This window comes from Lagopus leucura, unplaced genomic scaffold, assembly GCF_019238085.1.
Source record: "Lagopus leucura isolate 7727_CA_CO unplaced genomic scaffold, USGS_WTPT01 Super-Scaffold_100037, whole genome shotgun sequence".
Lineage (NCBI taxonomy): Eukaryota > Metazoa > Chordata > Aves > Galliformes > Phasianidae > Lagopus > Lagopus leucura.
The window spans coordinates 5,618,350-5,636,577 of record NW_024962286.1 but is presented as its reverse complement, the minus strand read 5'-3'; the positions used below and the strand labels follow the sequence as shown (position 1 = coordinate 5,636,577).

At 52.3% G+C, this 18,228-nt stretch overlaps 1 protein-coding gene across 1 annotated transcript in view; it reads right to left on the bottom strand.

The window, feature by feature from the left end:
• Positions 1–240: 240 nt before the first annotated feature.
• The window catches only part of AJAP1 (adherens junctions associated protein 1), a 34,544-nt gene continuing 16,556 nt past the window's right edge, over positions 241–18,228 (bottom strand). The window contains exons 3-6 of the mRNA XM_042883452.1: positions 8,593–8,680; positions 7,535–7,777; positions 6,455–6,584; positions 241–2,566 (exon numbers count right to left, since the gene is read on the bottom strand). Of these exons, the coding sequence (XP_042739386.1) occupies positions 6,512–6,584; positions 7,535–7,777; positions 8,593–8,680 (404 nt within the window). The 3' untranslated portion in view covers positions 241–2,566; positions 6,455–6,511. The remainder of the gene's footprint in view (positions 2,567–6,454; positions 6,585–7,534; positions 7,778–8,592; positions 8,681–18,228) is intronic.

Genomic DNA, 18,228 nt, shown 5'->3' with positions numbered 1-18,228 from the left:
CCATGCAGAGCAGTCATCTGTTGCTGCAGCAGATAGCAGTGGGATGGGGCGGCCACGGCGTGGCACAGCTCATCAGAACGTGCCTGCAAACACTGCACTTCTTGCTCTTCCCCCATGCAATAAGTCTCCCCAACAGGTCTACTCCACTAACACGGAATCATGCAACCAAAGAATCATTCAGGTTGGAACAGACCTCTAAGATCCTCAAATCCAACCCCAACCCACCTCTACCATGCCCACTAAACCATGTCCCCAAGTGCCACATCTCTGTACTTCTTGAGCATCTCCAGGGATGGAGACTCCACCACCTTCCTGGGAACGTATAGCTCCAGGTTTTCATGTCATGTTTTTTTGGTGTTTTTTTTTGGTTCTCATCGATAGTAAGGAATGAAAGAAACATGGTTTCATTTCTATTTACTACAAAATTGCACCAGGATGCTGAGTCCTGCCTGGTAAACCACCACATTCACAGCTCTGCTCCTCCCTCCCTTCCTTTCCTTCCTGCTGGCAGTTGTTCCTTTTCTTGGTGTGCTTGGCATGCATAGGGATGTGAGGATTTCTCTGATAAAGTGCAAGTGCTGTTGGTCCTTATAAATAAGGGAAGATTGTGCATCTACGTTTGTCTCCTGGCTCAGCGCTGAGCAGCCTCAGGGTGGCCGGGCCATGTCCTTCTGCAGAGTGGGGGAAGCTCATGGCAATGGAGCCCTGTCTGGGGTTGGAGCTGTCTGACTGTGCTCCCTGACATACAGACATGCAGACACATCCCCTTCCCCGTGGCTCCACCGGACCGAGCTCCAAGCAGTGGCTCCCTAAGGGAAGGAGCTCACCACGATGCTCCCAGTGCCAGGAACGAGGGACTCAGATATATCTCATGATGTCAAACTGCTATCAAGATTACACTGAATACCCACGGGAAGGACTTGGTGCAGCCAGTAGATACAAATAAATAGAAAGATCGATGGGTAAAGCACAACACGATGGCAGAGCTGGAGCGGATCGGGGCCAGAGAAGTGAGACAAAGAAGGAAAACCGAAGCGATGCGATAGCGAGGATCATTGGCAGGGGCTGCACCGCTTGCATCAGCAACACACAAAGGGGCAGGGAGCCCTGCAGAGACCCTGCTGCAAAAGGAACCGGCTCTGCCATGGAACAAAACCCTCCAGACCCAACATAACCCTGCGTCCAGCTCCGCAGGCTGCTCAGCTGCCCCAGAGCCACAGGGAACGCTGCCAGTGCCCCCAGGGATGTTCAGTTCACATCCACCTCTGGCACGGAAGACTTCTACTTGGGGCAGCTTCCATAAAACTCTCCAGGATACAAAACCCCATCAGAAAAGGACAGAGAATGCTATGGAACGAAGCAGCTGCGTGCAGGGTGATGCGCAGCGCCAGAAGGGCCGAGTTGCCTTTTCTTGGAACGACACACAGAGAATAAAGAAATGGAACTGAGGGTTGAGCAGATGATCAGAATGCATATCTGGATAACTCTAAAAAAACGTTCATACGCTCGGAAGGGGTGAGTTACAAAAAGAACCGGAGGACTTTGGTCTGAACTCCGCTGCCCTTCGCGCTCTGAAGCAGCACAGCAGGAAGCATCTCATGATGGGACGCCAGCAGACCCCTCTGCACCCTGACTTTGTCCCCTGCGGTGCCATCCCCACGATGCTCAGGCTGCAAACAGCTGGAAAACCCCTTTTCCAATCTGCTCTTGCTCCAGACCCTCTTTCAAAGCTCTCCAAGCCCATCGCATCGCGGCTGCACGGCGCGAGCACCCACTGCCAGCGCGGCCCCGCCAGGCCCCCACCGCTGGAAACGCATCTCCAGAATGAAAGTAAAACTATCTATATATGTATACATACATATATATGCTTATACATACACACACACATATATATATGTATATGTCTATCTATATATACACATCTAGGTTGGAAAGGCAAGCTGCCCAAGTAGAAAACATCGCTTTAACTAGGTCATATTATGCATGTTAAAGAAATCAGACTTTTAGCCCGTGACGTTTTCTTTAAAAATGAGTATTTAAGATCTTCAAAAATTGCTACAGTACAAAAAAAGTGTTCTGTGTGTGTATATATTTTCTCTGTATATATATCATATGTATGTATGCATGTGGACCGGAATCAATGACCCCATCGGAAGAGACGCCCCCTCCCCTGTCCTCGGTAGCATTTCTGCGTGTTACTGACTTAGCTTCTGCTTCTCACGAAGTCTTTTGCATCAGTACATGGCACATAATGGTATTATTGGCACAGGTTCAGAATCGTAGTCCGTATCCCAAGGTCCAGCTGCTCAGTCCTGCTCCTTCCAGCTCTCCTCGGTTTCCTCTTCCTTCGTGGGATTCTTTGCTCGCACGCTTTTCTCTTCTCCAAAAAAAACCCAAAAAACGCACTCTTGGAAAAACGCAGTTACCTACAGGCGTGTTCATTTTTATAAAAATATATTTGGCCCATAGAACGCTGCTCTTTGAGTCTCCTACTGGTAAACAGAAATGGTAGGGACAGGTAACCCATTATTTTTAATTTTTTTTTTACAGGTTCACCAATGGAATCCTGCGGAAAACGAAAAGAGAATGAAAGATTAAGTTCACAACAGGGAAACGCACCCAGCCGTGCATCAGCTCTCTCAGGCTGCAGTCACATTTGCTGTCGCCCACCAGCCGTGGTAAGGATCAGCCCCACTGCCCTGCGGTGCCCACCCCGCTGACCACTCAAGCCCCATGCAGGGACAGGTCCCAGCCCTGCCTGGTCCAACCCAGCCCCCAGCCCCACTCCTGCCACATGCTGCATTGGGATGCAGCGTCCCACCCGTGCTGGTGCAGAGGTGATGCTTTGGGTGAAGAGCAGGAGTGAGTAAGGAGCTTAGGTGTGCCTTACTGCACACTTCTCGGCCTGCTTTCTGAAGTGTAATTTATTTCTGATCATTCTGGAGCTTTTCATACTTAGGATAAGAGCATCGAGTGCTCTGGCAGATGAGAAGGCGATGATGAGTACTAACAAGATTTTCTAAAGTTAAATGCCCTAAAGAAATCAATAGAAAATTGGTTAAGCATCAAAAACAGAGATCCTATTGAAGTTCTTCTCAAGCTATTTATTTGCCATCCTCTGACAGATTGCTCCCTGCGTGATCTTTAAACCTTCAGAAGACAATTAGTCCCCATCAGTGCTGGGGCCACTCTATGCATATGGGGTTTTATGGCTGTCGATACGCGTTGCACTGCAGCCCTGCGTGCCTTGTGATTGCTGCACATGGGGCAGCTCCACTGACAGCCCCGTTCCAGCAGAAGTGCTGTCCTATGCCCTGTGATCTCTGGCTAGCTGGTGATCAGCACTCTGCAATGCAACATCACTTTTAAGCACGACGTCTAGCATGCACCATCTCCAATAAGGATGCCGGCGTTCCGACTAATTAGCTGGGCAGATTCTAGCGAGTCCTTAAGCTTTTGTTCTGGGGCTGTGCTGGGAATGCTTGTTATTCCTCAGAAGACAAGCCCCGATCTTTACGATGACTCATTATCTGTTAATGTTAATACAAACCACTTGCTGTTGTCAGGCAGAAGGAGGACAAGGCAGCGCACAAAGCACAGCGTTACCGTACAATTCCAGCCATGTGGGCTGCCTTGTGAAAAAAGCTGGGGTCGGATCAGCACTGTCACGCCGAGGAGATTTCAGACTCTCAAATGCCCACTTCTCCTGCGCCGACGCTGAAGGTGGCAGCATCTGATGGATCCCACTTCGTGCACGCGTTGCAGGATGCACAATTTGTATTGTATCCAAATCGCCTCTTTGTGCAAAGTAGGTCAGTGCTCCATCAACCTCACAGATTTTTGTATAATCTCATTCCATGCGGTTTTTCAGTCAAAGAGAGTGGGATTAAGGACAGGAACAATGCAGAAGACCAAACTTGATTTCAGAAGCCCAGCGGCCGGTGTGAAGCCCAACAAAGCAGCCCTGCTGGCTGCGGCTCTGCAGATGAACCCCCAGCACTCCTCACTCAGCTCCCGGTGCCAACGCTGTAATTGACCACTTCACTGTGCACAGAAAACAGCCCCAGGCCACATCACTGCTGCAGCTGTGCCGGCCTGCGAGAATGGATCAGGGCTGCTGAAGTGCAGAAATAGCTGCTGTGCTGCCTGTTGCAGAGGTGTGACATTCATCTACAAGCGAGCGCTCCGGAGGGGTTTGGCAGCAGGCGGGTGAAATCTGCTGGAAAACTCCAGCAGCTGTTCTCCATGGGCACAGCTCTCTGCTCTTCAGAGGGCCAGTGCTGCAGCGGGGACGGCTTCAGTGTCACACAAACAGCTCGTGTTGGCAGAGGACGAACCTGACCTAAGGAAACAACTTCAGCATCTGCTTGCCATGTAAGCAGATGAGTTCCACCAGTTTGTCTTACAAAAGCTCAGCGCTGCCTGCAGCAACTGGAGCTGGCTGTGCCACACTGCCCTTACACCGTGCCAACCCTACACCTACACCATGCCAACCCTACACCTACACTGTGCCAACCCTACACCTACACTGTGCCAACCCTACACCTACACCATGCCAACCCTACACCTACACTGTGCCAACCCTACACCTACACTATTCCAACCCTACACCTACACAGTGCTGTCCCTTCCACCCAAGCGGCCCAGCTCACCCATCAGTGACTGAGCTGCCAACTCAGCAGCGATGCTCAGCTCCCATACACCGAGCACAACCTGAACGGTCCCCACAGATCTCATGCCCAACCTCACAGTGCTCATCTACACACAGTTTCCCCATCCTCTATGCACTCCCACCATCCTTGTCCCTGGTCACATCATGTCTCACGCCTCAAGCTCTGAATGTACACATTTGGTGGCACTAATTTGCTTATTAGAGAGCTAGGAGCTGTGAAGTGCCACCAATTAATACTTGCAAAGTACTCTGAGCCTTTCCAAGGGAAGGTGCTCCCAGTGCCAAGGATTGTGCAGTTTCCAATCACTGTGCACTGCACAGTGCTCTGTTCATGGGCTGTTTCAGGCCCATCCCTTGCACACACACTACAAGAAATGTGCTGGAAGGGAGAGCTGCAGCTAACCCACAAGCACCAGTGCATCCTTCCACTGCTGCTGGGGCTAAAACCCAGCTACCAGACAGCAATCACACAGGGGACAGCCCACAGGCAAACACCTGCACACAGAGCTGCCCTGGTGCAGGCACACATGTGTGGGCAGGAGATATGTTTTGGAGTAATCTCATTTAGGTGATATTAATGAAACCCAACAGAACTTCATAAATAATTGAAATGCTATCACAGGACTAACGCTTCGGGTAAAATTTGGATAGATTTTTCCAGAGTGCATTGATATGAATTTTATGGATTCCAGGAAAACAGGTCAATGAGAATTTCAAGGATTTAATAAAGCGTAATGGAGCAGCTTTGGACTATTTAAAGAAATCCATTGAAATGAGCAGGGACTCAGCCTTTGGCACAGAACTGCACAGGATGCTGAGGAGCAGCAGTGGGAATTGCACAGGTTTCCTGCAGCAGGCAGCAGCCACTCTCCTCCAGGCACCATAGCTGTCCAGTAAGATTGGGTTGGTTTCTGTTTTGCTTCTTCTAAAATCATTTTAAGCCAAGGGTCAGCACTCACAGCCTACAAAGCAAAGGGTACAGCATGCCATGGCTGCTGGCTTTCTGACGTGCATTCAAATGCAGAACCTCTCTCAGACCTGCTCTGTGCTGTTCCCTGCTCACCAACACAAGTCCTTGTGGCTAGGCACCTTCACGCTTTGCCTCTGTGGCCACAACAGCTGAATTGGCGAAACAACGAGAGAACATTAACAGATGGGGACTAAGAGCCCTCTGGCTTCGCCCCAGAAGGTTCCCTCTCTCAGGAGCTCAAGATGCTCACTGTGTAAGAACTCACTTGGATGCTAAGCGCTCTAGGCTCTCTCTGGAGCCACTTTCCCAGGCTCTGCTGGTTGCAGTGCCCTCCAAGAAGGCTGGGCTCAGCCCTGTGCCCTGCCCCAGCCACGCACTGCCCGGGACCATTAACTTTTTATTCCTTTCCATTCTAATCTCATTATATTGCTGTGTTCAGTTCCGAGCGTGATGTTTAACGGGCTGTTCCGAGCAAGCTGCAGCCAGGGGAGGCTGGAAGTTTCATTTACACTGAATGTATGATTCATTGCAGCAGGGGCTTGGGACCGACGGGTTCATGTACCTGAGCGTGGGGCTGGAGCTGGCACGGCCGCCCTGCTGTGATGCAGAACACAGTGAAGCCTAATTGCTTTCTTGCCACCTTCGTGGGAACAAGTAGGTGAAAGCAACCCAAGCCGGCTAACAAACATTCAAAACAATCCCCAAACAATGCAACAGCAGAACAGAAAGCCAATGGAGCCCACCCCAGCCCCAGCACACAGCCACCTCCCCCCGGGACCCCACCATGCTGGGATGTGGGCAGCTGTACCTACCAGGAAACAGCCAGACGGCGTCTGCCCTGCCCAGGAAGTAAAACAGGCTTCGGCCAGTCAGCAGGAGATTTCAAACCATTTCTCAGACACAAAGGCCACAGGAATAAGATGCCGATCAGAAGAAGAGGGTCTGCAGCGAGCAGAAAAATGGGCTTGCATGTGCTGGTGTGCAACACGAGCGAGCTGTGGAGGTGCTGTGCACATCAGCTTCATCAGAGGGAGAGCAAAACCTCTACAGCAATGCTTTGATGGCACTCATTGGCCTGGGAAACCGGGGTGGTGCAAAGCAGGGTAAGAAGCACGGCTGGGGGGTTGGCATGGGGACACTCAGCCAACCCATAGCAACCCTATGGGGACATCCCCAGCATCCCCTCCCAGTGGAACCACTGCTATGTGTGGGACGTGGGGCTGTGCGCTGCCTGTGTGGGGCTGCCCAGACAGCATTGCCTCAAGGCTGAGAGCAGCGAGCTTCCAGCAAGTGGATGAGGCAGGGGAGCAGCACTTGCCCACCCCATATCAGCCCATCAGGGTTCATGGCCACACTGACACACACACAACAAAATGGTTTGAAAATCCCAATTCTGTGCCTTCCAAGACGGGAGGAAGCACCAAAAAATGCAACAGGCAAATGTTGTGGGGTCACCCCGTCCTCCTGCATTCCTCCCTGTGCGGGTGGGGGGCACCTGGAGATGGGCTCACACAGCTCTGTCAGCTCCCATTATGCCCCTCGTTAACATATCTTTATTTCGTGCCAGACAAATGGCTCATTTGCTTCTTGCAGCCTGCTCCTTCATTAATCACATCGCCCATTCACAAGCCAGCAGCTCTTTAGATGGCACTTAGGAGACGGCAGAAATTCTGGAAGATGGATCTGAGAAACATTTCCTGGCTGGGGGTGGAGGCAGGGAACTGAGAAATGCGGTGCCAAACCCATCCACGATGTTCAAGAGCTGCTCAAGGGAAGGGACACTGACTCTGCAAGGGCACGGTGTGGCACAGCCATGCTTTACTGCAAACCAGGAACGGGATGGAGACAAGCAGGACCAGGGCGCACGGGAACACAGCTCTGCATCACCCCACCTGTTTCCATTGAAGGTTGCTTTGTAATCTCCAGGCGAGTGCAATGCCTCCTCCGTGTACACTGGCACCGGCGTCCTGACACACTCATGGGAGCACTGCAGCGTTTCGTTGTAGGCTGTGAAGATGTCCAGGCTGCTGGGCACGCGGGCGGGGGTGAAGTCGGTCAGGTTCTGGCAGCTCTCCTCCTGCTGTGTGATTTTGCGTTGGTGGCCGTTGCGCCGCGCGGCCCCGCTTTGCGCACAGCTGCGTGGGGAGAGGAGCACGGGGGGGGGGGGGGGGGGGGGGGGGACACTGCATTATCAGCCATTAATTACAAACATCGTTTGATATCACGTCACAATTCTGGCACTTTGGATAGAACGGCTCCCAGTCCAGTGCTCTTTCTTATTTATTTATTTGAAACCTTTCTATCGGGGAGGCACCAGCTGAGTAACTGCACGGCTGTATCTCTGCCTCCTGCGTGGGGAAGCCCGACCTGCACGCAGCTCTGGGACACGTTGGGAGCTCAGCAATGCCACCAAGGCGCTGCTTTGCTGCTGGGGACCTCTGAGTCCCGGAGCACAGCGGCATCGCGGCAGCTGGCACCGCTGACCTCAAAGTAGGGCAGTCTCTCTGGGAAAATAGGTAAAGTCACGAGTGCCTGAAGCAAGAAGCTAACCTATTTTACCAGGCGCACAGCCTGTGTTAAGGGAATAAATGAGAGCAAATGAAGCTCGAGGTGCACAGGAGCGCTTCAGGTGATGGGGCACACTTAGAACTGGTGGCACCCGAGAGGCTCAGAAGAAAGGATCCAACCCTGGAGCCTTGGGAAGGTGGGAGAGAAGCAGTGCAACCTGCAGGGCCACAGAATGCAGGCAGCCTGCTGGATGACATCACTGGATGACGTCACTGGATGACGTCACTGCAGGGTCTTGCAAAGGCCGCTCACCCAGCCATGATGCTCAAGCATCCTCCCTAAGGCACCAAACTGAGCCAGCCAATGCTTGCTGTAGTTTGGGTGTGGAATCCCTCTCCACGGGAAGCCTGTCCCAGCCCAGCCCCACCGTGAGGCCCCTTACCAGTTTTTTAAGACAAGAGTTGTTATCAGAGCAGCTATGACCATGATGAGGGACACGGTAATAGTGATGATCTGATGGACTGCCAGACCTGGAAGAGAAGGAATCAGAACAGAGATAGGAAACCAGGGGGACAGCACAGCACCTGCAGAGATAGGAAAGGGAAGGGAAAAAAGTGAGACAAGGGGCAGGGAAAGGGGAAAGGGATGGAAAGGAATGGAAGGGGAGGGGAAAGGAAAGAGGGAAGAGGGCAGAAGGAAGGAAAAGGGAATGGGAAAGTGGAAAGGGGGAAAAAAAGGAAAAGGAAAAAGGGAAAAGGAAGAGTTCTTGGTACATGAACACCCCCAAGGCATTCCCCCAGGACAGCACATCGCATCCCTCTGCCCTTCTCCCACAGCACAGGGCTGGGAGCAGCCCCAGGCAGCAGCAGCAGCACAGTCCTCTCTCCTGCATTACATAAAAAAATCTTTAAGCTGGGCCTCTTGTTTCCTCCCCTCTCGAGTATGTTCCTTGTCAGCCTGAATTAGGCACGAAGAACGGAAGCCATGTGAAGATGCATACCCTCTGGGATGGAACAGGAAACTTGAGCACAGCCTTGCAGTGGGTGCAGGATTAACCAGAGATAATAATTACAGTACTAACTGCTGCTCACTTAAGAAGGTCGGTTGGGCTCATTTTCTCCTAATTCACCTTACACAGGGTATAATTTTGGCTCGTGTATCATTCCTAATGAGCAGTTTGGAAACAAAAGCATCTCAATGTACAGTATGTTTGTGATTCCGCGCCGCTGTACAGTGGCAATCTCGTAATGAAATGATTTTCCTGGCTGTGGCCCAAGGATGTGCAGTTTCTCACAAACAGATGTTGCACGCTCCTGATGGGTGACGCTTTTAATAAATAAATAAATGCCAGCGCGACGGGAAAGCAAGCAGCTTTGGGTATCTATGTGATACATACACAGTGCTGCTGCTCGGTGTGAATGTGTGCGGTGAGGGAACTGCTGCTGCCCACGCAGGAGGGGTCCCAGGCAGCTGCATGCAGGCACAGCTGGTGCTGCGGTGCTTCAGAGCCACAGCAGCGCTGCAACCGCAGCCGGCAGCTGCACGCACGGCTGTGTGCTGCTCTGCTGCTTTCTCAAAGGATGGGAGATGGAAGCTTTGGCTCTCCTGAGGTTGGTTTTCCCCCTGCTCAGTCTCACACAGGGGTTTAGGGTCCTTGCACACATCCCCACTGCTGACAAACCCCATCCATGCAGAAGTTGATCGGATCCAGCCCCACTCCTGGGGCAGAGCCACCTCCCTAAAGCACACAGATGCTCAGAGCCCGTTCAGCCCACACACTGCTGAAGAGATGCTGACTGCCCAGAAGTGCTGCTGACCCGAGCAGGAGTGAGAAAGAGCCACATCCATCCGCAGGGGCGCAGCCAGCATTGTGCCTGTTATCACTGCTGGAGAGCCACCACTGCCTTGTTCTTACTGCCCTCACTGCCAGTGCTGCAGCATGGACCCAATCCAGTCCTGCTGCCAGCGTGCAACCCAATGCAGTGATGGACAACACTGCCCTTGCACCTGAATGGGGCATCAGTATGGAGCAGATTGCCAGCCCAGGGTTGCATGGCCTGGGGCTGCCTTTTGCACCTCTTGGAGCTCAGCTCTCCTCAGTGCCTCCGAAACAACAGATGTGAGGGTTTCAGCCACAAGCTGAGAGATGCTGGTATAAAGAACAGCAAAAGTGCAAAACAATAAAAACTGAAGGCAGGGTGCTTTTGGATGGAGATTCACTTGCACTGCTCCCTGTGCTTTGCCAGAGGACGCGATGTAGGGGAGCGCAGAAGAGCCTGAGCACGGAGCAGGATGCGCTGCTGATCCACCCCAGCAGCTGCTCACCAAACAGGGGGGAAGCAGCACATTGAAGGGGCACAAACACATCCCCTGTACCCACCCCATGTCCCAGGGCCACACACAGCACCGCGCTCCTCCTGGGGAGGCCATTCACCACATCCCAGTGGGGACGGATCCCCGGAGGGATGAGTCAGGGTTATTTTCCTCCCTTGACTCAAGCACCTATTTCACAAATGACCCATTTCCTTCATTTACTCCCAATTACACTTCAATTGGCTCAAACAAACTGTGACAAGGTTCCTCTGGAGAGCACTTGGCAACGGCAGCTGTCAAAGCAAAGCGAAGGGTGCAGAAACGGCCACCGGAGCTCAACGCACAGCCAAGGTGTTCCCAGGGTGCGGGAGCAGCCCCACATCGTGCACCGTGCCATCCTCACACGGTGCCACCCCACACTGCGCTGGGGTCAGGAGCAGCAAGAGCCCAGCACAGCCCAGCACAGCGCAGTCACAGTGCTCACAGTGCTCTTGGAGCAGCTCCCAGTGGGACACCGCCGGGAAAGATAAAAGGAAAAGCTCTAAAAATAAAGTCCGTGCAACCCAGTGCCCAACGCCTTTGAAAACAGGAGCAGCTTTGGAACACAGACCTCAGTGATGGTGGGAGCCGGGGGGTGAGGGAGAGCCCAATGCTGTGATTAGAGCTCGTGCTTGTAGCACCCTGAGCACAGCAGAGCAGAGCTGGGGAAGGACGGCAGCTCTTCCAAGGAGGACGCACGGGCTTCAAGAAGAGCTGGATAATTGCAGACTGTGGCACATACATCAGCTGCCATATGCACTAGCATAGTTCCTTTGTGTTGCACATGAATTCTGCACTGAGGTCTAGGAAGATTTCAAGGGGATGGGGAGCATTTTCCCCAAAAGCAGTGCTGTAGATGGGGCCCACAGCTGGCTGCGGTGACTTCTTGGGAAGCCCTACAGCAATACCTGCCAGGATAAGGAGTAATCTGTCTTTGTTCTTACTTTGTAAACACATAAATTCCTTTCTTCCCAGCCTTCAAAGAAATACACAGAACGGCACGAAGCAAAATCGATGAAGAATATCCAATCTGCAAGATGAGGTGTTAATGGATGGGACGTGCTGGGACACGGGAACATCCCATAAGGGACACCAGGGGGACAGCAGCGAGATGATAGAGAGAAGGGCCACCAGGAGCAGAGCGGTATTTTAAATACAGGCATAGGAAACCAATCTGTCTGGAGGAAAGGGACCTGGAGGATCCGATCAATAGCTCATATAGAGAAATTAGCAGCATGCTGCTGGCTGTGAGAGGTGCCGAGGGAACGCACGCTCCTCCTCCAGCCGATGTGAGCAACAGCTTTTGGTGGGCATGGGGTGACGGTTGGACCTGAGGATCCTAGAGGTCTTCTCCAACCTTAATGAGGCTACGATTGTGTGAGTGAGCACGGTGGGCATGGGTCGATGGCTGATGATCTCAGAAGTCATCTCCAACCTTAACCATGGTCCCAAGCAGGCAGCCAGGCCCTTGCTCACTTCTTTCACGTTTTCTATTCCTCTGTCTCAAGTAATCCTGGAGGTGCTCAGCACTGCAGCCGGGTCAGCCCCAAAGTCCCCTGATTTTGCATGGCAGAGGCCTGCCCCCAGCTCATTACAGATGCAGGTGGTTGCTTAATTGCACACTGATCACCAGGAAGAGCCCGGCGAGCGCTGAGCGGGCAGCTGCAGCTGCACACAGTGCTGATACCTGCTCCCGGCAAGGGGACTGCAAGCACTCCACTGTTACAAGGCTTTTACTAGTAAATTTGACGCAGTGACCATTTAACTCGAGGGTAATTACAGGAGAAGTATTTAATGGAATTGAAAGTGTGTCCAAACCCCCGCGCTTCTGCTAGTGCAGCAGAATTTAATGTGTCGCATGCCAGGAGGGAAAGCTCTTCAAAGGCACTCTTTGAACCCTTGGAAACGCTGAAATATTGCTGGGTTTTTCCATCCTGCTGAGCACCTCTCCCACCTGGAACCGCTCATTGTGCAGCACCGGGTTGGCACTGCCATATCCCAGCGTTGTCCTGTAGTTGCAGCTCACAGCCACAGCCGCCCTGTGGGCATCGGTCAGCATCTGTGCATGGAGTGCTCTGGGCTGCTGACGTTATGCTCCTTGCTAGGCAGAACGAGGCCCACCAGCTTATGGACACCCACCATTAGCACCCACGTGGGCAGCAAGGATGGACTTGTCTGTTCAGGCAGGAGAGCTGCAGCCGACCGTAAAACGTGATTCCAAATTCCCCCAGCCGAGAGAGAGGAAAAAATCCAATCTTCTCAAAGCAAGCAAATGCTAAGGCTTTTATTTTGTATGTTAAATACCATCTATTTGCCACCAAGATGAAAGCACCGAATTTTGGCCTTTCTGTCCACCTTTTGCAACAGCTCCTGGACAGCTCTGCATCGACAGAATTAATTCCATGAGAAAATCCATTCGAGACTCGTGTCTCGCTCCCGCAGAAGTGCGCAGTGGCAGCAAGCAGGAGATATAAGCTCTTAATTAAAAACAAAGAGAACCTCTATCCCCCAAGGCCTTTCTTTCAACAGCACTGGTTAGGGAGACCATATTTTTCATTTTCCCAATAAAAACAGCCACGAGCCTCAGCTCTTTGAAGACCCTCATCAGGGCCTCTAAGCTGCATGAAATTAAGAAAGAAGAAACAGCTTCATTTTGTTTTGCAGAGTACAATCTTGAGTTACCGTTTGAGGCAGAAAAACAACATCTGCTCCAAATACCTGCAACGTCCCAGCCAGGAGGGCTGCAATTCTGCACCCCAGCACCTTCCTGCAGGCGGTTGCCTATGGGAGCTCTGCCACCTGGCTCTTTTTCATGGGTGATTCCTGCTTGAGTGCTTGGATGGGGGCAGGCTGGCTGAGGAGCCTGCTGGCACAGTGGGGCCGTTGGGTCCTGGGGTGAGCTGGGAGGAATGCCTGATTGCAATTAGACATGCATGGTTGGCCCTGCAGCCTCTTGCTTATCAATAAGAGCGCCGCTTCCGGGCAGCAGGGCACATCCCCAACACTGTCAGCAATGAAAGGAATGGGCTCAAGAGGTGAAGAGCTTACAGAGGGAAAGGATGAAAACACAGATGGAGTTGGTGCCTGTGGGAATTATTTCCCAGCCAAAATAACCTTCTAGGTCATTTCCACAGCTACCACAAAAGCATCCAAGCCCGTGCAGGAGCCAGAAGCCAGTGTCACCAGCCCAGCACAGCACTGCTGGCATTCAGCTCACATCAGGCAGTGCTCACGCTGTGTTCTGCAACCTTGAGCCTGCTGCCTCCAACACCTGCAGGAGTAAAGGAGTGCTCACTGCTCAGAAGCCACCAATGGCACTGGGATGGTTCCTTGCCTGAGCCCCAGTGGGCAAAACTCAGCTGCAAGCTGGAGCTGGTGCCAAGGCAGGAGGGATCTGATGCTGGAAGCCTCGTGCAGCCCATAAACCTGCTGCTGGACAGAAACATTCAATGGGGAGCACAGCATGGGCGTTCTGCAGCAATCACAGTTACAAACAGCCTCTTCCCAGGGGGGATCAGCAGGATTTTGTCCTAATGCTAACCACAGTGCTGCTGAACGGCTTTTATGAAAACTAATCTACAAGAAACACAAGGGTTGACCTGATGCACTGGGAAATGTCCCTGGGTCTGCCCTGCTGACACCTACAGCAGAGCCTCTGTGCTTTTATCCTCACATGGGGTGGGGGCTCTGGGGGTCCCCACTGCCCAGGGGAGTGCAGTGCTCCATCCATGGCCCCTGTGTGATGCTGTGCTGTGAAATCCCTGAGATCAGCTCTGAAACCCCACCTGGGGAGCACCAATAATCTGAAGTTAGCATGCAGCTCTTCAGCAACAAAAAGCCAAGGTTCCTGGAAACCGCCTGATATTTGGGGTTGGGCTGCTGAAAGGGGAAGAATATCCCAGTGCTGCTGCTGCTTGGAAATCTCCTTGCCAAGAAAGAAGATCCTGGAGGCTTACGCTAAAGACACCAGGACTTATCTGCTCAGGTGTTACAGCAAATAGCACCAAGCAATAAATATTCCTGAGAGCAGAAGAGGAGCGTTCCTGGCTCATTTAGACACACGTGGGCGAGGGCGGGCGTGCACACAGCATCTGCTGATCCTGGCGAAAACAACAGGCAGAGAGAGCTCAGCTCGCACCACGCTCACTTCTTGCTTCGAGAGGCAGCCTCCTCCTCCTCCCAGCTCCTCCATCCTTCAGGGAAGCCATACAGCCTCCTTTGGGAACCTCCCAGGACAGCAGCAGCCCTTGCACCTCCCCTGTGACAAAAGGGAATGCAGACCCTGTGCTGGCCATGTGTGGGAGGCTGGGTGTGCTGTCAGCTGGGACACACATGCCACGCTTCCCCAGCAATGACAGGATGCGATGGATCTTGCTGCTCTGCCCATGGCACTGCCCAGCCCTACTGAGTGCCCAACAAGTCCTCCTGTCATGCAGAGAGGGCTGTCTGACAAATTAAGATGAAACGCGGCCTCGCTTCCAGCTTGGCAGAAGCTATTTTAGGTTTTGAGGAGAGATTTGAACTGAAAGCTCAATAATCCCACAGGATCGATGGGTTTCCCACCTGCGGCTGAGACGGGATGGGAGAAGAGGAGCGCCCTCTGTGCCAGCCCTGAGCACCACGCACTGCATGCAGGGCAAAGCTCAGCACACTGCATCACCTCCCTGGGCAGCAGCGTGGCCAGCAGCACAGCAGGATCCACACTGTGACCCATGGGTGGGCACTCAGCCCCTCCACAGCTGCCCCGAAGGGCCGAGCTCCCACCCTGCACAGCGCATCAAAGCTGCAGCTCCATTCCAGCTGCCCAGAGTTTTAAAGGCATTTTATCTTTAATTAATTCCTTTGAAGCCTTTAGCAGATGCTATCTCGGCGCATCCAGCAGCCCCTCTGCCATCCCTCCTGCTTCACCCCCAGCAGGGCAGATTTTGCCCACACCACACTCCGGGCAGCACAGCACAGGGCAGCACCCACAGCCCCACAGCCACACTGGGGTCCCCAGCACTGCCCACAAGCCCTGTTCTGAGCACGCTGCTCGCAGCACATGATGCCAAATCCATTGCATACCGGCCATCAAATAACCATTAGGAGCAGCAGACGGCACATAAAGTCTTCTGCCTTATAAAGCACTTAAAGGTTTAATTAAAGATGGCTTTTTTTTTTTTTTTTTTCTAATCACACAGACAGGAGAGCTTCAGTGCCCAGCTTTCAGCAGTCCCTGATTCACCCCTTTGGCTGAGCCGTGCCGGGAGCACAGCAGCCCTACAACCTTTACCTCTCCAGCACTCCGGAGTTTTAATTATTTCTCTCCTTCCATGCTCCGTCGTAAAATGGATATGACAGCCCCCGAAAAAAGGAAGCACATTTTTGAAAAGCATAAGCATAAACTACGCCTGGGTGAACATATTGAGGCCCCATCTGACTGCCATCAGCACTCTTGCCAGGCGCTGAGCAGACATAGGTGGCACCGGGATAAACACACCTGATTGTCAGTTTACTCGCTGCAAAAAAACAAAACAGAAACCCTTGCACGCCAACACCCACCACCAGCAGAGCCGCACGCCCCATTTTGCTCTTTTCTTTTGGATGCTAGAAGCAATCACTTGTCTGTCTTTCTCCTCCTAAGCAGGATATTTGCCGTTCCACGGGAATTTTTAGCCTTGTTTTTCTGTCGGTGAGTCACAGATAAATGGCTCCTGTCTCCTTTTTTTCCCCTTCACCAAGCAGGAGTGGGGTGAGAGGAGGAAGACCTGAGTGAGACTGCGCTCACTGCTTGTCCAACCAATTGATGCTACGTTGGCTGCACCGGGAGCCAAAGGGACGGCACCCACAGTGCCATCACAACCCGGGATGGGTGCTCACATCCCCTCCTTGGGGCCACTCCAACGTCACCCATCCGCAGGGAGCTCCTGTGATGTTGGCCTATCTGTGATGCTGGCCGAGGCAAAGCGGGAGCACAAACAAGTTACCTAATCCTCATTTGTAACCATATGTTTTCCCAGGCAGAGAACAAACACTTCCAGCCACTGCTGCTTATGTAACTGAGCAGTGGAAGGAGAAATGGGCGTCAAGGCACAGCTGGTCACTTGACGTGGGGTTGAAGGTGACCCCAACGCTCCCGATGCCCTGCAGCTCCCTTCTGCCATTCCCTGCCCAAGGGGAAGCAGGCAGCAGTGGGATCCATCATTCCACAGCAGTGTTAGCTGATAGCAGCGTGGGCTGGAGGTCTCCTGGCTGCTCGACACGGATGATGGCAGCAAAAGCAAACATGGAGCTCAGGCACTTTTCAATCTAGGCTGGACAGGCTGAGATCAAGGCAGCCTTTAGCCTTTAGCACCCGCTCCAACCAGCGGACAAAGCCTTTAGCCTTCAGTATCCACCACGCGGCAGAAAGGAGATCATTAATGAAAGCTCTGATCCCACAGGAGCTCCCTCCCTCCCTCCCCAGGGCCAGGGCTGGGGGCTGCTGTGCTCCTCAGCATCCCAGCATCAGCACAGCGATGTCCACAAAGCAGCACATCTGATAGGGGACGAAACACATCACACCCCGCTCCCAAAGCCTCTGCCAAAACCTCCAAAAACTCAGGAATCATTACTGATGCTAATTAAGCCAGCTGATTCTAATGTGTTTTTCCCAAGGTTGTGTAGGTTGGGAGCTTTTCACCGCTATAAATGATTTATTTAAGTTAGGGAAAAACCAACCTCAGTGTCACTCCTTGCTAGATAAATTCATTGGGATTAAGATTAGATCATAAAATTCCTTTTCGTTTTCACTAGAAAATCACTGTGGGCTAAAAGCAGTCAATGCACAATGAATATGCTCTGTAAACTGTACAACAGTATCCCACAGTTTAATATTGGTAATAACAAATATAATTTGAAATAAATGGGAACCTGCTTTCTCATCCATGTCCATGCAGCAAATCGTGCTGGTGGAAAGTATTACAGTAACTGAGTGCTGCACTAAATTTGATTACGGAAGATGGTTTGTGGATGTATACTGATAATAGGAAGAATACAGCAAGCTGCTAGAAAATGTCTCAGATGAAAGTGATGATTCAGAGCTTCCATTTTTTTCCCAAGCACTCATTTAGAATCACGCCCTTATCTCAAAGCTGGGCAGTGGGAGCCCATGCCACAGCACCCTGTGACAGCATCCTCTGGATGCTGATTTGCCACCCACCCCAGTGAGCCTCCACCATGGGCTGCACTCGGCTGTGCTCTTCAGCACATCAACCCCTGGCATCTCTACCACTACCCTGGGCCGTTTCAGGATGGAGCCAGAGCTGAGCAGAGCATCTGCGTGGTGATGTGCCCAAAGGCCCTGGCATACAGAGGAGCTGGGACTGCAGGAAAAAAACACCCCAACCACAACAACCACAAGACGAACCACGACAACTGCAAGACAAAGCACTCCAACCAATGGATAAAGCACCACAACTGATGGACAAGCCAATCCAACTCATGGACCAACGGCACCAACCCATGGACAAACCACCCCAGCCGATGAACAAACCACTCTAACTGCCAAACAGCACCAACTAGAAGATAAACGACCCCAACCAATGGACAAATCACTCCAACCGATGGACCAACTGCTCCAACCAAAGGACAAACCACCACAACTTAAGGATAAACCACCTCAGATGACGAACAAACCACCCCAACCACCAGACAAACCACCCCAACCACCAGACAAACCACCCCAACCACCAGACCAAACTCGAGC